The 23957-nt window shown below is 31.6% G+C and overlaps 2 protein-coding genes across 2 annotated transcripts in view; both read left to right on the top strand.

The window, feature by feature from the left end:
- Positions 1 to 8615: 8615 nt before the first annotated feature.
- LOC136973094 (trypsin-3-like) overlaps positions 8616 to 23957 on the top strand; it is a 150697-nt gene continuing 135355 nt past the window's right edge. Inside the window, exon 1 of the mRNA XM_067267790.1 lies at positions 8616 to 8861. Within this exon, the coding sequence (XP_067123891.1) occupies positions 8769 to 8861 (93 nt within the window). The 5' untranslated portion in view covers positions 8616 to 8768. The remainder of the gene's footprint in view (positions 8862 to 23957) is intronic.
- LOC136973068 (trypsin-2-like) lies at positions 13107 to 17001 on the top strand. The gene is made up of 4 exons (XM_067267756.1): positions 13107 to 13125; positions 13304 to 13560; positions 16610 to 16749; positions 16831 to 17001. The coding sequence occupies exons 2-4, from the start codon at positions 13332 to 13334 to the stop codon at positions 16999 to 17001; spliced, it is 540 nt and encodes a 179-aa protein (XP_067123857.1). The 5' UTR covers positions 13107 to 13125; positions 13304 to 13331.

The raw sequence follows: 23957 nt of genomic DNA, 5'->3' as shown, positions 1-23957 counted from the left end.
AATTTTCCCACGAACTGATTCATATTTTAATGCACCTGTGAATAATTTCATCACATGACGAAAAGTTTTTGAATAAAAGCTAAAAGTTTTTAAAAATTCTTTCATAAAATCCGATGAATTTAATTAATACACAATAACTAAATCTGTTTAATAAAGATTAATAATTTTCCATTATAATTATGCAAATTAGATATAAAAAAGATCATCGCGCAAATTCTCCCGCGAACCATGGATGACTCTTACGTCATCTGGATTGAAGTTTCCTGCAAAATACTGAAAATTTTTATATAATTATTTTACTAATCCAGCCAAATTTAAATAATATAAAATGTCTAGATCTGTTTAATAAAAATTAGTAATGTACTATCATTAATATGCAAATTAGATATGACAAAGATCACTGTGGAAAAATTCCCGCCAAGATAAAAATAGCTTTCGGTCACGTGATCACCAAGAAATACGCCTTAAATTTAATGTTTGTGTACAAATTAATACATTTTAACTAATGTCATCGTTTAAAATTTAATGTTTCTGTAAAAATTAGTAAATTGTAACAAATTTCATGAAAGACAACAGAATAATTTTCAGCTTATAAAAACTCTACAATAAATGATTATTTCTTCGAAAGACGTCGATATGCACGAATAAATAATAAATATACAATAATGCTTTTATCCATTTTAAGTGGATATTGTAAAAATTAAGCTATTTAATTTGTTTGGCTTTTATAATTTAGTTTCCGAATATTTTACTGTGAAATTCCATTTAGTAAACAGAAACAAAGACAAGCTATTAGTTATAAACAGGACAATAGAATAATTTTTACGTAAATTGAGTGAAAATACAGAAAAAAACAAATTATATCAAAGATGGGGACAAACAAGCTTACATCCCCAGAACAGAGCTTATAATTTGTTGTCAATTTCAGCCTGTTCCTACTTCGACTGTTTTATGTTGGTAAAAAGTTATTTTTTTAAAATAAAAGTACTTTGTTGTTAGTGAAGAAAGATAAAAGTATCGAAATATAATATTCAGAATTAAAAATATTGATGTATGTCCATATTAGAAATGTATATTTTTTTCCGATATTAGAAATAATATCACGAGAAAAACATTATATAAATAAAATACGGCCATAAACAATTTCTTTCTGTCAAATAAATTACGGATTAAACAGGCTTATCTAGAAAAATTCAATCGCGAATAACTGACTTTAAATATACAGAGGATACAGTATGCTTGTTATGTGATAGTATCTGCGTTTACAAATTAACAGAATTTTCCATTTTTTTTTTACACATTATAATCTAGGAAACTATGTTTAATAATAAGACATACTACAGAAAGGGTAAGAAAGGAACGTCAGTCATTGTAACTAATGTATTATTGAAAGTTTCATTCATATAGATAATTAATTTTATCAAGATACATTTCTCCAGAAGAAAATTATCGATATTTATCGTAAATATAAGTAAATTTTATTATAATTTAGATAAAAACTCATTTTTTCCCCACGCATGGCTTCTTTCCCCTCCCTCTTACTCCTATACTTGGAACATTCCATTTCATAATTTGATGTAATAATAACGTTTAAAATGATTCTAAATAAAATATTGACACTTAAAGTAGGTTAATATAGGCCTATATTGTCACGAGTCTCAGGTGTATTCATAAAAATATAATAATCTATACAATAATACTTTCTCACATGCTCCATGTGTTAAAGTTTGCAGCTGTAATTGAAGTAATATATAAAGAAACAAAATGTTTATATTATCAATAGTTATAAAAGATATCTTATTTTCACGTAGAAAAACAAAATAAGACAGAAGAAACAGACAATCACACGATATCTCTATCCAGGACATTCTATAATTGATTTCAAATTTCTAATGTCGACATACATGAATATTTTTGTGTGTGTGAATATTATATTTCGATACTTTTATGTTTCTTCACTAAGAACATCTTAAAACATTAACTTTTTACCAACAAAAAACAGTCGAAGTAGAAACAGGCTGAAAATAACAACGAATTATAAGCTCTGTTCTGGGGATGTAAGCTTGTTTGTCCCCATCTTTGATATAATTCGTTTTTTTCTGTATTTTCACTCAATTTACGTAAAAATTATTCTATTGTCCTGTTTATAATTAATAGCTTGTCTTTGTTTCTGTTTACTAAATGGAATTTCACAGTAAAATATTCGGAAACTAAATTATAAAAGCCAAACAAATTAAATAGCTTAATTTTTACAATATCCACTTAAGCTGGATAAAAGCATTATTGTATATTTATTATTTATTCGTGCATATCGACGTCTTTCGAAGAAATAATCATTTATTGTAGAGTTTTTATAAGCTGAAAATTATTCTGTTGTCTTTGATGAAATTTGTTACAATTTACTAATTTTTACAGAAACATTAAATTTTAAACGATGACATTAGTTAAAATGTATTAATTTGTACACAAACATTAAATTTAAGGCATATTTCTTCGTATTTCTTGGTGATCACGTGACCGAAAGCTATTTTTATCTTGGCGGGAATTTTTCCACAGTGATCTTTGTCATATCTAATTTGCATATTAATGATAGTACATTACTAATCTTTATTAAACAGATCTAGACATTTTATATTATTTAAATTTGGCTGAATTAGTAAAATAATTATATAAAAATTTTCAGTATTTTGCAGGAAACTTCAATCCAGATGACGTAAGAGTCATCCATGGTTCGCGGGAGAATTTGCGCGATGATCTTTTTTATATCTAATTTGCATAATTATAATGGAAAATTATTAATCTTTATTAAACAGATTTAGTTATTGTGTATTAATTAAATTCATCGGTTTTTGTGAAAGAATTCTTTAAAACTTTTAGCGTTTATTTAAAAACTTTTTGTCACCTGATGACATTGGACAAGAGCATTTTCGTTTTGTTTATTGTATACGACAGTTCGCGCCAGATTTCGTAAAGTGCGGTTTAATAATTCTGTGTTTCTCGTTTTTTCGAAGTTCACTGCGATAATTTTTTATTACGTGGATTCATACATTTTGCGTTGATTGCAATGGATATTTTAAGGCATAAAGTTTACTGTGAATTAGTTCTAAATTCAGAAAGAAAAGTTGAAAATAATTTATTTTTCGACAATTTGGGAGAACTGATCTTTGTTTGGATGTAAATGAAGGCATGTAAATTTATTTGTGCATATAATTATCTAGTTCTAATTTCGAAACATTTATGGCATTTAGTGTTTATAAGCGTGTTATTTAGACATGTCTACCAATTTAGTGCTAAAACGTAGAACTACGTCAAAGAAGAATACAAACTTTAATTAGCAAGTAGTATCTTTATTAGAAAACTTATTTGTTGGTAGATTTTTTTACATTTAAAGTGTAATTAGATGAAACTAAATGGATGTGAACATAGAAAGTTGAATATGGCAAGAGTAATAGATAAAACTATTATTACATATTACTCGATCAGAAAAATTTATACTTGAAGAATTTTGTTTTGATAATTATTGCCTAGGGTTTATGTCGAAAATATTTTTCAGTTATATTTGTAATTACAGTTAATTCGAATAGTAATGGCGCTTAAATATTTATAGAATTAATTGAAGTTTTCGAATTTTGTTTTGAGGAAACTGAGGAAGGCAAGAGTATCTACAGTTGTATAATGAACTGAATTTAAGTAAATTAGGTGACTTTGTATGTTTCGATGTAGTTTTTTATAATATTACGATATACGAACTTTCGATTTTGTAAATTGTATTATACTAAAAAATAAAGTTTTTCGTTATTCTCCTACTTAATGATGTATTTATAATGTTTCTGAACTAAATAATACTTATTAAATTGAAATCCGAGCTTTACAAAGTACTATGAATATTAGAGAAGACCGTTTTACTATAAACTACTACGTTTTACTACAGCTTACTCCAATGTTGATTCTACGAAAAGTAGGTCAGACAAGGACCGTTAGACTAATGACGTAGGCTGTTTACTTTTTCCGGTCGCATCGGTGCACTCCCGATAGCGTCATTTACAGAAGTCACACCTACTTTTTTCTGACGCGAGCCAATTAGGAATATTAATTTTTTTAACCAATCGGATGACGGCGGGAGATTTAAATTCGATTTATGTCGATAGATGGCCGTCTAAAATTTCATATTTATTTTAATTTTCTCTCTTTTATTGTAATTTCTCGAGAACTAAAGGATATTCCAAAACAAAGTTGGAGAACCCAACTACTCGTGAAAATTCTACGACTTCACGAAATGGTCCAGGTATTTTATAAGAATTTTTTAACAATGAATAGACGACGAAGCAGGAAATACACAGATAAAAACTGAAGAAATTAAGTGTGAACTGATGCAGAAAACTCAGGATAGAACTTATTAAAGATGCAAATGCCCTCCAGTGAAAAATAAGGGTTGATGACAAAGATGAAAGTTAAGTTAATCATATATTACGTATATAATTTTAAGTTTTCGATCTATAATTATTTAAATGAAGTTAAGCGTTGTGTTTATAATAAGCACATAAAGTGCTATAATTTGTCCTGTATTTAAAATGTAAACTGATAATCGAAGTATCAATTTGCATCCGTATCCTTTGCAATTGAAAGAATATCAATTTGCATCCGTATCCTGCAAATTGTAAACAATATCTAACACACTATATAACGAAGCGATGTTGACAATCAGTACGAGTCTCTAAATATAATTTTTACAAATAATATTTTCGAAATATGGAATGGTTCTTCAGGTAATATTTACTTGATATTTTCTAAATATTAAAGTTAAATTATCAAAATGTATCATAAAACTTATTAATTGCAGATATTTTATTATTATTATTATTATTATTTTGCATTCCTGCGCGTTTTAGTGTAGAAAAGTAGGGAAAATACGTACAAAATGACACATGATTTTATTTTAGGTTCATAACTCTTTATTGGTAAATCACAGCACTGTCATATTCTACACCAATCATCTTTGGTTCTTTACCTATGAAATATAATAAACATTTATAATATAAAAATAATAGAAAAAAAATTGTTAGTTTAATTGAGATCAGCCAAAATCCATTTTGTCCATATGCTATGGACAAAATGACACATTACGTAAGGACAAAATGACATACCCGTAAAAACTATAAAATTACTGACAAAGTTCACAAATGAAACGCTTGGTTCTTTTAAAAACGTCAGCGCAAGAAGTGTGAGCCCAACGCAAACAATTTAAGCACCTTAACCAGTCTTCTCCAGGCTTAGAACTGGAAAGAAGATCATTGCAGTATATGCATGGACAATCCTCTTCATCATCTTGAGAGTTTTCAGAAAAATTTTCTTCTTCAGTGTCTTCTTCAAGTAACGTTTTAGTAACGTTTCGTCTCCTTTTCTCTGGCGGAGCTTCGGGTTCATTTTTTAATTTAATTGCCTTCATATTACAAGCAGAAGTTAAAACTAAACAGGTTTGTCGAGTCTTTGGCTTACGTTTTCCTTGACCACTTATAAAACGTCCTTTCGAGACTGGAGAAATCTACTTAATAGACACAGCAAGGGTAAAGGATGGTGGATGTTCTTCAGTAGCAGCAGATGAATGATACACAGAAACTGAATCGCAGGGGTCCTCTGTTTAGCTGGCTATCCAAAGAGTAAAAAGCAATTTAAGAACCAAGTTCGACGCATTGAAGAAAATTTAAAAACCTTTTTTTTTTAAATAAAACCGATGGTTTCTTTTAAATAATAATGAAAGATGTTTTTGGAAGCTATTTTTTATAATTAATAAAACGTTAAGAGGTAAGTTCCTTGACTGAGCTCTTATGGACTAAATGACATACCTATGTCATTTTGTACGTATTTCCCCTATATTTAAACTTCTTTGATAAACTGGTTTGTTCCTGATTTAAAGTTTGTTGATCTGAAACGTTGAGTGAAAGAAAATAACAATTCTAGGTACTGTTCATTTTTGACTTCGCTACATATTATTATAAAAGGAACATTCCACCATTCCTATTTACATGCTACTTCCACTGCAATTGTTTAAACTGAAATCTTCATTCTGCAAATACGATCAGTTTTTATTTCACCAAGGTCTCGTCATCTTTATGCACTTTACAAACTCCAAAACATACCAGTAAATGAACAAATCTGACACGAAAACCCACGGATACATTCTTAGCGTTCAACGTGCTGGAAGGCAACAGCAACCTTTAAAATGTAAGCAACTGACACTGAAAAAGACACCGAGTACCGCTCATTCGATGAGTTAATCCTCTAAATGTTTACATAGGGGAATTTAAATTGAAATAATTTAATGCAGCTTTTCTCGTCATTATTGTTGTACAAGTATAGACAAAGTGGGATGCTACGTATAGCAAAATATTACCTTCCAAATGCCGCTGAATATTATACAATGGAACTATGTTTCCTTTGAATTAAATGTTTTCATATCAAGTTTCTTCTGGCTACTTACTTTTCTGTTTATGCGGCCCTACAAAACAATTATTGTAAGCTGGAAGATTTGTACAACTGTCTGGAAGTACAGCATACTTCGCAAATATGATACTAATAATGATCAGGAATTTGGCACATAGCATTGCTGATCTCATCAGCTCCAACTGTTTCTGTAGACGTGGCTATGTAATCGTTCACTGCTTGTTTTATTCTTGGCACAACTATCACAGTTTTTTCCATATAACTTTCGTCCTGTAAGCCCATACGTAGAAGATCCTTGATTTTCCGCAGCATTTTTGTTATTTGTAGATTTAAATGTTAAAAATTAAAATCGTTTGTTATCTGTGACAAATATGAAAGAATGGTGCAGCGTAACGAGTACTTTTTCTCTTCATTTACTGTTCTTTGCAGTATACTGCGTGACTCTTGCCGTCGCTATTTTTTGCAATTGGTGGAATAAAACAAGTAATGTATCTCTCTATCAGTTGTACCGGGTTAGTAGTATTTTGTTGACCTGATTTATTTGTTCTCTTCGTAAATACTGTACATAGCAATTTACCAATTTATTTAAAATTAAAAAATACATTACACTAATCATCAGTAGCGTAGCGACAAATTTTGCCGCCTGCAAGACGTCCCATACGTGTTTGCGCCCAAAGAAGCGCTTTTTATTTCTGGTTATATCATCGCTCTTCAAAGATATGACGATTAACGATTATAACGAGGAAATCTTGCCAGTTCCCTAGTACTCGTTATAACCGAATTCGACTTTACTTGAATGAAAAAATTTGGAAATAATTATAAGTTATAAATATATGAAGTACTGTATACGTGAAATGTCTTTGGGTTTATATGAATGTCATGAGCGATAACATTCATGTGAAACGACGATGTAGGTATAAAATGATATTTTAGTAAATATGCTTTGTACTATATTTCATTTGTAGTTGTTAATACAGTAGTAAAAAATTATAGCAACCTTTTTGAAGATGTAGATTTCTGAGATATGATGGCTCATGACAGGAAATAGCAGGGTTCTAGAAAGTACCTATGAGGGATAATAAAGATAACCAATTAGGAAATCACACAAGGAAACTAATTGAGTGGTGTCCCGTTAAGCATAAAGTACCCAAATTTGCTTAAGGAATATAAAGAGCTTTTATAAAATGAAGAAAAAAAATGAACCGACTGTGAGACAGAATATTGCTCATATTCTGCACAAAGTCGGCAGACAAGTTGTCTTTAGTACTAAATAATCTTCTATACTAGTTCTAACAAAATACATGCAATGCGGAAGTATTGTCTTTCTTCTATTTCCGCATCAAGGACTGGATTCACTAAAGTGTCGTTAGTTACAACACGAAAAACCGCTTTTCTGTTGTAATTAGTAGTATTTTTGCGCCTCTTTAAATACGACAAATTTGCGACATATCGTATCTTCGATTCACGAAGCTCAGAAAAGGATATACTTACCTGTCAGCATGGATTGTTTTGACTTCTACAATTCATTCTATGTCATATGTAACGACGCCTATTTACAGCATTTTCGTTTTACGATAAGTTTTGTTAACGCATATTTTTTATTCACAAAATTTTGTCGTAAGTTACGATACGACGCCATCGGAACTAAATGTAGGATCGTAGAATTGATGGGATAACAACACTCAACACATGATTCATATGCAAATGAGAAATTACCACGGGAAATTGATTCCTACGCAGGTGTTAGAAACTTGACTAAAACCTGGGAAATTATACGTGGCTAGTCCATTGATGAGATACCAACTACTACTGTTTAATAGTTTTATATACTTGACTATTGGTGGGACCACGCTAAGTGCATTTGCGAAGTTTGGTTAAATGTAGATTAGCCAATTAAACAAAAGTACAGTACTAAATGTATAGATAAAAATTTCATTCCTTTTTGACACATAAATTATTTCCACAAAAATATCCATTACTGCTTAATGAAATTGAACAGAAAATGGATCCGTCTTCAGTGTTTAATATACAATATATTTTTATTCACATATTTTAGTCATGTGTATTTGGCTCTACACTTTTGTAAACGTCTATGTTTGAAGTGCGAATTAAATGTTAACACAAGCCATAAGACTCATTTAAATTAAGGTTAATGTGAACAGCGGATTTTTCTTTTTACGTATATCTATATTATTATCGTCGTTACAGAATATTAAATGAGCGCTTGCTTGTTCTCTTCGTGTTTCTTTCATTGTTTTTCGTGGATGCATATGCACCTAGGAATAAATCAAGTAAGTAATATTTAAATACAAAATTTTAACTAGGAAATGATTTATTTTAATGATTTTATAACATTTGTAGACATTACACGAAGGATAGTTGGTGGATTCATGGCTGACATTAAAGATTATCCGTTTATGGTACGATAAGTCTTATGTAATTAGTATTAAAATTAAGTTCACACGCCTGTTCCTACATTTTGTTTCTAACTTAGACATAAATATTTTCTTTTTATTTGGATTTGTTTCTCATTTCAAGGATTTTTCAGCAGTTATCGTTTTCAATTAATTTCGTAGTAGTAAATGTAAGTTCGCCGACCTGGTGGAAATTGGTGATTTAAAATCTCACTTCTCGGACACCAGTGTAAGTTCACTGTAAAGGAGGGTTTTTTTATTAATTCTCTTTTCGTCAGGATGGTCTAAGGTCTACGCGTATGTGGGTGGCGGTTTTCGAAAGCAGAAAAAGACAGGTGTTTCACAAAGAAACCGTTTATTTTGTTTTCTAATGATGATGCTTACATATTATTGACAAGGTCCTAAGAGTCACAGTCCAATTTTTTGGCATTTCTAGATGTTTCCTTTCTTCCGGCGATGGCGGAGCCCCCGGCGAGGCGGCAAGTTACAGTTCGTTGTAGAGAGTAGTAACACAGGAACATAATAGCGACGAGCAGAAGCACGGAGAAAAGAGGGCGATGATCCCAAGGGGATACTTTACCCGTGCATACTCTACTGCCTCCAATCAGTCCCTGCAGGTCATTGCTAAAAAGCTTCTCATCCACCTAGAGCTTCAGCAGGCTGCTAAGCAATATTTTTTCTCCAGAGGGTTTGAGATCGATATTGGAAGCTTTTTCTTTCCTACGGAAACGTACTTTCCTGTTAACCTCGTAGGTTAACAGGAAAGTAGTCAAACTTCCACACCCTGCCTACAGGAGAGGGCTATATTCAAGACAGCATTACTTGATAGACATGAAAGTTTTCACCGATGGATCGAGGACTGGTAAGGGCACTGGGTGTGCGTTTTCTGTGTTTTCGGGAGGAAAAAAATTTTCTTTGACACATGTGTTCTTCATCCAGAGTGCTTGGTCTTCCAGGCTGAGGTCCTTACCATTCTTTTGGTAGTTCGTTGGTGTCAGGAGAACCTTGTTGGAAGGGTGATTTAACATCATCACCGACAGCTCTGCGGCTGTGTATGCCTTGAAAAACAAGGACGGTCTTCATCCACTGTGCAGGGACATTCTCAACATCATCTCAACTAGTTCCAACATTTTTTCTATTGAGTGGACCAGACGGCACTATAGTACTCCAAGGAATGAAAGAGCTGACCAGCTGGTGCGGGCTGCCGCCGACTGTCGTGACATCTTCCCTGACTACTGTATTCTTCCAGCCTCGAGACTTAATCATCTCCTTCGCAAGGAAATGATTGAGTTTTGGCAGCACGAGTGGGAATCTATTTTCCTGGATCACATGTGCAGGAGCTTCCTTCCAAGTATCGAGCGACATCTCCACAGTCGGTGGTTTAGTCCAAAGTATCAGGTGTTTCAGTTTCTCACGGGACACGGGCAGTTCAACACGTATTTCTGTGAATTCCATAAATCAAGTTCAAAGCTGAGCAGTTATTGTGGAGAAGAGGACAGGGGTTCGGCACTATATCTATGCCTGCCCAATGATTCATGACATAAGGCAAACCCAATTTACATGCTAAAAATTGGAATTGGCTCTGTGATCTGAGTCTTTTTCTTGAGAACAAAGACAACTAATTCCTACTGAAAGATCTTATCAAGAGTTATTTTGAAAAGACTTTCATCCGGTAACTAGCTTTTTGTGCCACAATGTTGTAATATGCGTCTGGTGATTGTTTTGTGTCTTCTGTCCTTCTGTTCACGTGCGATATACCAACTGTCAAATTTGCTGTACCTGTTGGGTCGTGACTTAACATGGTTCACGACCCAGGTTCTGTAAGTCGTTTGTTTGCAACAACATCGTGGCATTATATCTGACTGTTCCTATCTTAATTTCGGAATATTTCCATTTATAGACCACTCTGTACTTTACCCGACTGTGCCTCGCGTTGTCGGGAACGAAATAAAGATTATTAACAAGAATAAGAAGAAGAAGGGAAATACTCTAGAGGAGGCTTCTTTGTCCTTAACGGCAGAGGTTTTATAAGGTTTTCGGGAATCGATTCATTGCTAATTGGTCGGGCTCTTTCTTCCCCGCTCCCTTATTGGTCTCTTCTGTGTTTCTAGGTGAAAATTGAGTCCAGTTTAGTTCACAAGAAAGGTCTGCCGGGGTTGGTTTATCCAACACCATCCTCTAGTCTCTGATCGCTTTTTATTGATGAGTAAGACACCTATGCGCATTTTTCTTCGTTCTCGTTTCGTTTTCTCTAATTAGGTCTTAAGTTATAAATATTTCTCTTTTTACTTTTCTTTTATTCTAAAATTTTGTTTTTCCCTCTAATCTTTTTGAGCCACGATGTCAAAGTCCGGTGTCTCCGTCATTACTTCTTTACCCGATGGTTTACCTTAATAAATTTTACATTTCCCCGTTTTTTTTTATTTTCGGGGCCTCACATTAACGTCTATTCAGATAGTGTAGAAATGATAATTTATTTAACGAATAACGTGTATACACTCCAATAATTGAAAGTTTGATTGCTATTTTTTTAATGATTTTTTTAATTTATAATACAGTCAAACCTGTTTTTATGCGGGGGATAGGGACCGCATTAAAAAAAACGCATTAAAAAAAATCTCACGAAACTTCACGAATGGCTGTAAATAATAGTTTTCGCAACACAATTAAAAAAATAATTTTTTTATGCGGTCAACAGGGACCGCATAAAAAAAGTCTCACATAGAAAATAACTCAAAACCGTACGAAATAGAATTTATTGACAACAGATGTCAGCACTTGACTGCATCGTCTGGTCTATCGTCTGTTTTACATATTTTTGTCCAGGTGGTGTTTTGTTGACTTAAAAAGTAAATTATTTCATTTTTCGCATATTCATGCAATAATATTACTATAATAAGTGCATTTATGCTATAATAAGTTTATTTAGCTATAATAAGTCAACGTAAGACATGACGAATCGCACGAGACTAGTCGCCAACTATACCGCACAAATTAAAAATTCGCATTAAAAAAATCGCACAAATAAAAATCGCACATAAAAAGAGCGCATAAAAACAGGTTTGACTGTATTTGCATTTGTGTTTTCGAAAATAAACTACGTAGTTTTCAAGTAACACTTATTAATCAATGTACTCTATGTTATTGTAATTCCGACGTACTGTACTTGTTTTATTCTACACTTCATCTATTTCAGTTTGTACACTTTATTTATTTTATGTTTAACACAGAATATAATGCTCCCTTTTATTATAATTACTGTTATTTATGTAGTTTGATTATCGTTAGATTTGTAAGAAAAATGTACACCAACATTAACAATTCAGGGTTCATATTAAATGTACTAGATAAGCGGTCGCCTATCTTTCTGACCTCACAAACCATTGTGTATTTAAATCCCGTGGGCACTACCATGAGTTTTTAAAACGATACAAACCTCTACGGAATAGTAATCACGAAAGTACCATTTTACCACAGTAATATCAAATTCACTTGTTTGTAATTAATTTTTGTTTAATTCAAGTAAAACAAGTTGTCGTTCAACGACTGCTAATTGTAATTTTCTACTGCTGACAAGATGAAACGTAAAACTCATTAACAGAAGAAAACACTGGGTCATTGTTGGGGACCCGTCTTCAATTTCCTAACACATAACTCATATTTCTGTTATATATTTATATTTAAATAAAACTTATAAAAAACATTCAGTCACAGGCCTAAAAAGGTCTTGTAATGTGCCTTCACCAGCCTGCATTATAAACAAGTAAAAATGGATTTATAAAATGAGATAAAATCAGTGATATAATTTGAAATTTCTGCCTTACTTCTTTCTATTAAATAAGATAAAAATATTATCGATAAATTGAGTTTTAGCTTTTCTAATGACCGTTTTTAACGTACATTGACAAATGTTAATTATCAGTAACTAGGTTAGAATTATTTCGTAAATGAACTTGAACCAATTGCCGATTTGTATTGGTATTTGGATTTTCTATGTTCTGGTATGTCAAATTCAAGTTTTCGTACTGATCTGAATTTCCGATTATAACCTTCGAATTTGAATTATTTGTATTGCTCGATTTACTGACTCTTTTATCAAGGCATTGTATCGAAAATTTAAGACGTGTCTATGTTTTACATTATCAGTAATGTGACTAAGTTACAAAAATTAAATATAATTTTTTTTCCAGGTCGGAATATTTTTTCAGAGACCTCACAGTAAGCCTGCCGACTTTTTGGCATCTTTCACATTGATAACAACTAGAACATTGTTAGGAGCTGCACATGTGACCTATGAGTACGATTTTAAAATTTACTGTATAGATTGTTGCATAAATTTTTCTGAATTTATAAGAGAGTTAAAGCTCCATAATTTATATCTAACGAAAACAATATTCGCTTAACGCATAGAAATTCATTTTATTTTACTTGACTTTTTTATTTTATAGAAGCTCAGTCGAAGATCTGTTCGGTAAAATGAGCAACAGCGATAAATTCTTGGGGACGAAAATATTTTTTTCAAAGAAAATTGAGCATCCGAAATTTATTGGAAGGAAAGTTGACCACGATGTTGGGCTGTTGATATTACAAGATGACATTACTGACTTGTGTATATACCACCCTAAGCTAATACCTGTATCTTTACCAAGAGAACTTAAAGAATATTCCTCAGGAAGTGCAATTATAGTAGGATGGGGAGACGTTGGTAAGTACATATTGTAATATGGGAAAATAATAGTAATTTTATACGTCGGATAATTAAGAATACATTATCTACACCCAGACAACTCCTGATGGTCAAGAGTTCCATGTCACTTTATGATGTAATACATGAGCATTTATTATTCATTTTTGTTGATTTCTCAATATTTTCACTAATTCGTTGAGGATTACATAACATACAACAATAGATAATAAATTTATTTTCTCTTTATTTATATCTCTAATTGCTTATTTTCAATACTTGTTTTACTAGACATATGCAACTCTACATATGCATGCATTTATCAAATTTACAGATACAACATTTAAGAGTAATGAAGTAAATTATATAGACAAGAAAGAAATTAAACTAAATTATATATTAAAACAAAATACAATAGAATTTTAATCCAGCATCATAGGAACAACAGTTATGCCAGATTATCACGTTTATTTCTATTATGCAGCCTAAAGTCTGATAAGTTATAGGCTGTATAATTTGAATGTATCAGATGTTTCTGTATGCTTTCAACTAATGTACGTTACTGTATTTATTTACGCACACCGTTTAATCAGTTTAAAGTTGATACTGTGCATGATTAACCGAAAAAAATATTGCACTCTTAATATTGCATGATATTAAGAGTGAATAAAAAATCTGGACAAACGTTAATGTAATGGATTGATGGAATAGTACAATTTAACATGGACTATCTTCCAAAGATGCCCCAGGAGGACTTTTACAGAAGACGGGTCTCCTTCTTGATGTTTATTTCTTCCTTTTTCTGTCCCGTATACTTCTAGAGGACCTTTATATTAAGTCCATCGTGGCTTCGATTAGGCAAAAGAATATGACGCTCGTGTTATGAGGAGCAAAGTTTGACACATTCGTTATCGTGAAAAACTTTTCGGGTTCTCGACCTCGTGGGTTTCGTTTCGCATAGTGGTATGTTGACTCCTTAATTTCTCGACCTTCGGCCTACGACAATTCTGTTAGAAAAGTTAAGAAAAACAAGAAAACTTCGTTTTAAGATTTTAGTCAGGCACAAACCCGGGACCCGTGTTCAACAGTCTTATGCATACGGCCACTGTTGGACCAAACGTTAATAAGCACGCTACTGCGGAAAATTAATATTTAAAATTATTCGTGTGTATGTAACATTTATTTTTCAGTTACGTAGTTCAATTCCACCCAAGGACTGTAGCAACCCACATAATTAAACAAACCTCAGATCGTGGAATAATCGGATTCGGTATTATTTTCAAAGAATTAAAAATTAACGGAAATTTTTCAGATAATTTCCGACTTTAGTGCTCAGGATGCCGATAATCTTGATTTTGGGTTACCTGATTCCGAATTAACGTACTTCTTATTGAATTTTTTGTAGCATAAAATTGTCCTTGTTACGGTGCTCTCAATATAATAATGTATAGATGAAAAGGGAGTAGTAGTTCAAAATGTATGGCAAAGTGACAAAGGGATAAGAATGATTCTCATGTCGTCACATTTCATGTTTATCATATCATAATCAATATTACAGTATATATGCTCCTCTAATGCAATAAGTAGTATTTAAAATAAAATTTTTTGTCATTCTAAAATTTTCTATTCGTTCTAACTTTTGTAATACACGAAATAAATACATGAAACTCAATCCGTGTATTATTCTGGAGGATTCTTTACTGGTTTTTTCGAGCGGCAAGAAAATCGAATGAAGAATTGAATGTTGTTTATTAAAAACTAGAATTTAAGGAAAAACCCGTAAGAAGTTCATGAAAATCGTAAATCGCAAGGGTTATATATATATATATTTAGTGTATTGAAACACGTTGTTTAAAAATGTGCTTCAGTGTATACAAGAACACTGAAAGAAAGCACAACTTAAATGTATATTGTCACACAGTTATTTTACTGTTGATCGTAATACATTTTAATTTGTTAAAGACAAAAAATGTGATTGACACTATAATAGTGTGGGAGTAAGTTAATCACATTTTGACTATTCGTATGTTAAAAATGACCCATCGGATCATAGTCATGCAAATGTTCAAATATATAATGTTATGAAATTTTTGTACTTTAGGTAGTCTTTTTCCAAAAGATTTGTTGATATAAACAAAATAATTTTGTATAGCCTTTATGTTTGGGACTGAGGTCGAGTACAGGATACTGTGTTTACAAATTAAGGAGTTGTTTACTGTGTTAGACTTATGAGAAATGTTTATTGAATTTTATTCAAAATTTCAATGTTTCTTTCCAGTATATATCCAATGAAAAATGAAATATAAAAAATTATATTCGGTATTAACTAAATTTGTAAACTCAGCATCTCTTATGACTGGGAAAAAAGTTTTGAATTTAACTGTTTGTTTGTTAATTTACGGCAACACAACACAAAACCTCCCAGAAAGCATTTCCCCTGGGTAGATGCCTTCCGGGAGGTCTTTTTGAGGGAAACTGACCCCTATTCTCTACAGTTTTTCGGATTTTCTCTACAGATGAAGATAAAATCCGGAAAACTCCACGTGGCCAGCCCATCCGAGCGCGGGGCGAACCCATAACCGAACTTCCATTGTTCGGGAACAAAGACCACTTATTGCATTTATATTAACAAAGATTTTATTTCCATTTCCATTGACTTGTAACGTGTTCTTCAATTCATACAACGAGAATGTTAGAGGCTTGTGTGTCCTTGCCAACATTTTTCCTTTCAAGTCTAGGACAAAAATTTATAACTTCTGCATTAAATTTTCAAATAAATCATTTCAAATAAATTTAAACTTAGGGTCATGCCATGTATGAATGGCTCGTAAAAGTGGTCATGTTATTTGCTAATACGCTATTTTATTACTCAGTTTCTGTAATACATAAATATAAATAATTTCAAAATGTATACACTGACATTTATGGGACATCTGATAGTCTGATAGAGCGATAGAAATCTTACAGTTACTTCTAAAATTCTTTAATGTATATTTATTGTAATTACTTTTAATACAAAGAAAATTAATTACAGTTTTATATTAAAGTGGTTTATATATTTTGGATTTAGAGGAATCCAAAATGGACAATGGAGCATTTCTACGAGCTGCTTACGTGGATTTTGTTGATCCTAAATGGTGGTCCCTAGATAGCCAACTAATTGACGATTCAGTAATTATTACACATAAAGAAAAGACTAGTACAATGCCTGTGAGTATAAGCTTATTGCGTACAAAAATATGACGAAAATTATTTTATTGAACTAAAAACATTTCAAATATTCGATTTTAGGGTGACTCCGGCGGCCCTCTTATATATGTAAACGATGACGGGAAAAAAATTCAAATTGGAATTATAAGTGCACGTAACATTGAATCTACGGAATTCAATTTTTTTATGTCAACTGCTTACTTTATTGACTTCATAAAAGAAAATAGTGTAGGAGACGTGAATTTTATTTAACCACAAAACACTAAGAAAGACGAACTCTTCTCAACAAAGTGGCGCAAGGCACATTATAAACTAGTGCTTCTTGAAATTTCTTTCATCACCGCCCCCGTTGGTTGTGACTTTTTTTTCAACAAGTTAGCAGTGAATATGGCACTCTCCGCTAAGAGTCTATGTAGAATAGTGTAAACTTGTCCCAGCAAGGGTTCATGTAGTTAATCTATAGCATTTCGGTTTATAATTTTATTGGTTAACAGTGTTATATTTGTGTTGTATGTTTGGTGAAAATAATTATATCTACTTACGTTTTCTGTTTCTGGTTGGTAATTTTATAAAATGACTACTGCTTCCCATTTTAAATGTTATAAGTAAAAATGATAGGAAAGTTTAGATTGTTAGTTTGTTAATTAAGTTACGGCAGCGCTTGTGCGATCTGGCTAGAGGGATGTCTTTTGCGAGGACCTTTAAAGGTAACTGGCCACTATTCAGGCGTACAGACGTAGAAAAAACCCGGAAAACTCCACCTGGCCAACCCGTGCAGGAGGCGCAAACCCACGAACGAACTCCTAGTGTTTAGGAACGGAATCGTTTGGTCACTGGTGAGATAGTGTTAGTTAACCTAAAGTAACATTTAGATTACTCTTCAGCAGTGGACTGGGAAAAAATATAACTGAAAAGACACCTTCGATAAATTCATACCTTAGTTGCACTGTTAGTGGTAAGGATTCTTGTTCTGGCCATCCTATTAGGCCTAACGCTTAGAAAAGTGCCTATCAAAGTGAGCGGTATTGCCCACTTTGAGATGCAATGTTCTAAACGAAACAGGTGTAGGCTGTGCAGGACCCAGCGAAGAACCTCAAATCAAGAGTATATTAATTTTCATGTATTTTACGATGGCTTGGCTGATTTTTCCTGTGTCCATTTTCTTTATACTATTGTAAGTAAAACTGTACTCGTTTTTATTCAAACGAATGCAGAATCATGTGACCGAGAACTTATGTTTCGAGCTTTTAGACCAGGGTTGTCCAACCCGCAGCCCAAGGCAAGTTCCAATGCGACCGAATGAACGTGTAAACAAAACCGACAAATTTTTAAATTTTATTTTTATTTATTCATTTCAACGGCATAAACTCAAAAAGAAGTTTCACAAAGCCGTAAACCTTTATACATATTTTATTTTTGAGTGGAAAGGAAATGTTTTCAAATACTTGAAAATGTGTAAATGAGGAAGGAATACTAAATAAAGCTGTAGTTGTAACTCAAAAGATTATAGACCCAAATTCGGGGAATTGAGAGAAAGGCCAAAAGATAAAAAAGTAGTGAGAAAGGTTAAATAGACCTTCTGTTATGCAAATATTGACACTTAATTTTCCATCGTTCCTCGCTTCTTTATTACTTGTCCTTGCATTTGGGTCTATAATCCTTTGAGTTCCAATTCCAGCTTTATTTAGTATTCATTCCAGAGTTGCAGGATTTGGCTACTTTGCGCCAAATTTGGCTATCCATTTTTCTAGTTTAGCGTAAAAATTATCATTTAGCGCCTCGGCTACTTTTTGGACTACATATTATTTATAAATATATTAATCCAGTAAAAATGCACTTTAAAATGGTGTTTCGTTGTTTTTTTTATTAAATAGATACCCAAATAAAACAAATATTTGTGTTTTTCAAATAAATTTTTGTTTCTCTCCTTTATAATAAATGAATTTATCTATTTCAAAGTAAAAGTTGAAAGTGTCTGTAGAAGAATTTTTTTTTAAATCTCCTTTTTCCTGATAAAGTTTTAATACTTATTACTATAATTTAGACATGTTAATCCTTAAATACGAGGTATACTCGTATATTTAAGGATTGGGCTACAAGTATATACAAGATACTTGTGGCACAAAACTCCATGACTTCTTTCAATGTGTCCCGGAAAAACAAAAAGGTTGAAAACCCCTGTTTTAGACTGCGTTTTTCTGTACTCATAAAGTAATTATTTTAATTTTTCAATAATTTCAAAATTTACAAAATTTCATAACATCTAGCGTTGTGAAACTTATGTAATAATTTTATAATTATACAGGTATTGTAAAGCCGAAAGCAAATGTTTTAAACGCTTAACTGAAATATACTAAAGTGGATTTAAATTGCGCCAAAACTATATAATGTAGAGTAAAATATCGTAAAAAACATAAATATTACAAATTCATTTAATTTTAAAATTAATACAATAGGACTATACTGTTATACAGTATAGTCCTATAAAAATGAAAAAGAATGACGATTAGTGAAAAAATCTGAAGAAGTCATTCGGAAATCTTTGAAACAAACAACCACCGAATTTTTCTGCTGATTTTCACTACTTTTTGCTTCAGGGGTCTTCGAAATTTGCAAAAACTCTAGGAAATCAAATATTTTCCCGGTTATGTTCTGTCCACTATTAACAACAGGGAAATTTAACAATTAAATTATAACTAAACTAAATTAATTATTTTAATAAATTCATTTCAAATATTTTTTACGAAATTGTTTTAACGTGTTTCTCTTAGTCACCTTGACATCGACAATTTTCATAAAATAGTATTTAAATTATAAAATATTTTAATGCAATAACGATTTCAAACCGAGTTACGTTATGGTGTAATGTAAAGTTAACATTTGCAACATTCGGTAATAAATTTGAATTGATGCTAATAAACAGAAACATGAATATTTATATAAGGTAGGTCTTCTGGAAACATATATTTAAGCATATAAATCTATAGTTTAATCAATAGAATTGCACAATTTATTTTAATTTTTAATAGAGTTTTGAATCAGAATTTAAAAGTGATCCTTGTATTTTTTACAATTCTTACTTGGAATGCAAATGCAGATGAGAATAGAAATAAACGAGGTGAAATGGAAAATATTCTGTCTTGAATTTAAAAAAAAATCTGTTTTATTTATTTAATTCACAATGAAGTGATGATTTGAAACCTTAGATGTATTTATACAGTACTGTATGTTTTAAACATTTGTTTGCATTACGCATTATGAATTACCATCCCTTTTCAGTTTGTTAAAAACATATTATTATTATAAAAACAAATTATTGTAAAAGCAGTGTATTATGACATGTAATGTAATTGGACAATACTGTGTATAAATGTAATAAAATTAAACCGGTTTTTACCTGTTTTACATTCTTTTACGGAAGCAGTAGTCTCAAAAGAAAGGTCGTCTCCGAGGGATTGTGAATCCTAAAAGTCTGCTGATGGTGTGAACGGCGGAAGTAAAGACAAAAGACAAAGTCAGAGGTCTTCAATCGTCACTTCATTGAGAAATAAAGACACGATTTCAACAAAAGAAATGTATTCATTAACTTGGTTACTTCATGGCATTTTCAGGAGTTGTACGAAGAATGATTGGTGGTTCGGAAGTTGAAATTAAGCATTATCCATATATGGTAGAATAAATATCAATTTTAATTTTTTATATAACTAACTTATATAAACTGAATATTGTTTTTTTTTCTATTGATAGATGGCCCTGTTCTTAAAATCAGGTTCAATATCAGATTTTGGCAATTTTATTGCAACCTTCACGTTGATTACACCGAAGACAGCATTAGGAGCTGCTCACGTAATAACTGAGTATGAATTCTCTAATTTCTTACCACGAATACATTAAAGTTTTTAAAGCCATGTAATTTTACAATACTCAAAATAATAAAATCATTTATAATGTAATAGATTTGAGTAAAATAATATTGTGTATATAAATGAAATTTGCATAATTTTATTTATATATATTATAGTAACGAACCCGACGATTTGTTTGGTACAGTTGGACATAAAGATAAATTTCTTGGACAGAAAGTGTTTTTTACGAAAATAATTCAACACCCAAACTTTACGGAAGGGTCATTTGTTAACGATATTGCACTGTTAATGATAAACACCGCTCTTTTTGAAGTAGACAATTCTATTCTTCTCTCACAGGTCACTATGCCACATGTAAAATTTCCAGATGACAGATACATCTTTGGATTCGCATTTACGGTTGGATGGGGAAACACTGGAAAAAGTAAGTGCATATTGAATTTAAAATATATATATTAAAAATTATTACATAATTTATTTGTAAAATAAAGCGAAATGATAAGATCAGTATAATGGCTGCTTTTACAACCAATAAAACTATTATTCAAATACATAGGCTAAACATTTTGTTAATTAAAATGTCAGATCCACTAAAATTAATGCAAAACTATTATAAAACGAAACAGTATAAACAGCAAAAATGAAGCAATGCCTAGAGTCTAATGTATGTACTTTTAATTATTTATTACATCAGATTTTAGAATATATTTTGGAAAACATTAACTGCTGAATTATATTTAGGTTTTACTTATTTTTCTAATGACTTAACCGCTCAGCCATCTTTCTAGTATAATTTATTATTGAACAGATTCTTATATATTATTATTTTTGGTATATAAAGAATTTATCAGAATATATCTACTTGACGCTCTAAAGTAACAAAATAACTATTGAATTTCAAGAATTGCGCCTCCAAGAGATAGGTGTAGGTGTTATAAATATTAAGAAAGTATGTTTAAAAACGGAGAAGTTTAAAACCATTTGTACAAGACAGTACTAATGTGAAAGTTATACAATAATAGACTCGTGTTAGGGATTTGTAGTAGTTACAATTTTAATGAAGATTTTTATTTTTGGTAACGTATTTGGTAGCAATTTTCTAAACTCTTCGTATATGGTTTTCTATATTGCTAATAATTGAATTCCTTTGGCCCAGTGACCAGAGCAAAGATTATCCTTCCATAGTCCTTGACTAGTTTTCTCTTAAATTAGGTGAATTCGCAGGTCTAGGTGGCGCACCTTAAGATTAAGGCATTGTAACCACCGAAGAAAGATTGGGTGGTTAGTTGTCTTTAATCTCTTACTTAGCTGTTGGAACTAAGTGTTACCGTAATCTCTTACAAGTAAACCATTCACAAACAATGCTATATTTTACTCGTTTCGAGCTCATTATCTTTCCCTTTTAAGTAGTTTTTCCTCCACTCTAAAACCCTGTTAGGTGTCCAATCAGATTTTCGGAGGAGCGCTTATCTGCACGACCCACCCCCTCTTAGAATTCGCACCGTCATCAAATGGTGGCATAAATTATGAAATGTTTTCTCAAGGAAACGTTCAAATGCAACAGGATCTAAGTAGGCTTAGACTCTAACTTTTGATCGAATCCTTATAGGCACTAACTTCGTTTTCATACAATCTTATTTATATGTTCTGTCAGCGTGACACTGGGAACGAGTTTACAGTGACAGATGGATCCTGTCGTAATAGAGTGTATGCACTCTGAATTTCTTTTACTACATCAACTCAAACTTTCACTTGCCGCACCGACCAAATTGTAGGTCTAGTTTTACTTCCTAAACTATCTGACTTCCTATACTTAGTCAGATAATATATATATATATACATATATGTAATTATTATTCTTACTATTATTATAAGTGCAATACGCAAAAGCATATTGTACTTATAACAATAATAATAACTATAGAGTAATTGTAAATTTTACGTCTATGAAGCTCTGAACGACACAACACGTTACCTAAAAGCTGCTTCTGTCACCATAGTCGAAGCCAACGACACCATTTATACAGGTAATCCAATGTACTGTACATGTCTGAATCAGTAATTCTTACCGAACAATACGGTATTTCCGCCATGCAAGTAAGTACAAACCCATATACTCGAACATATATTATAATCGTGCAGACGAACTTTAAAACGAGATAAATATTTCATTTTAGGGTGATTACGGTGGTCCCCTTATATATGACGACAATGAAACGCAAATTCAGATTGGTGTTTTAAGTAGAAGTCAGGAGACACCAGGTGGTGCTAATGTTTACATTTCGACAAGCTACTACGTTCCATTTATAGTAAAGCACTGCTTAGGAGTATTGAAATTTGCATAACTGTAATGATTTAAATAACCTTACAATTTCTTTGAAACTGTATTGAAATTACTTTATAAATTATTCCTCTTTGTCTTCTTTAGATGGAATATTTTTTTATAAACACGAATCTTCTTCATAAAGGGAGAAGTTTTATTCGAATTAAACTTAGTCTAACAGATTTTTAGTGCATAACACACGCTTCACTATGTATTTTTTGCCTTTAAAGAAAATAAAATGCGAATGAAAATCGATACTGTGCCACGTATAACCTGTATAACGTATTGCAGTATTCATTTCAGTAATACAGATGTATTTCAATGATTATTATTAATCTAATTTATTAATTTTGTCGGCATTATTTTAAAATACATTTTGTATTTTTATGCGTATTGAATATTCTTTAATAAATTTTAGTAAAATTTACAGTTGTTCAATTATTATTTGTAAGTAATTCTGGTCACGATAAAGCGATTCCAATGTCCATAAACTATATAAGAACACCACAGCAAATTTTATTGAGTAAGATAGAAAAAAAGTTTGGAATACTTAGTATTACAAATAAAAAAAAATACGAGAACAGAAAGGTAAATTATTGGACAAACGTGCCTTAAATAAAAATTCGTTTATGGCAATATGAGCAATTATACTGAATAGCATTTTATTTCTGAATAATATTATAAGTTACAAACGGGCAATTGTTTATTCTGACACCGTTACAATGCCATGCTGCAATTTTAATAATACTTTTAATTTAAAATTTGTGATCTCCACTTCAAATTACTAGTGGCTTGCCCCTGTACATTATACTTTTCCTTTACAAATAGAGTCGTGCCGGTCATCGTTCTCAACATGAAGGAAAGAAAGACGGACAGACGACGATAGTGAGAATTCATGGGTCTACAATTTTTTTCAAACTACAACCCAATGAACTGCACAGGATAAAAATCAACATATTTCAAAAGCTGTTATTCAGGATGTGTGTTTAAAGTATAAATAGTTAACGTGTATACAAGTC

Source organism: Centruroides vittatus, unplaced genomic scaffold (assembly GCF_030686945.1).
Source record: "Centruroides vittatus isolate TY-2023 unplaced genomic scaffold, ASM3068694v2 contig_3084, whole genome shotgun sequence".
NCBI lineage: Eukaryota > Metazoa > Arthropoda > Arachnida > Scorpiones > Buthidae > Centruroides > Centruroides vittatus.
This window is presented reverse-complemented; position numbering and strand designations above follow the sequence as displayed.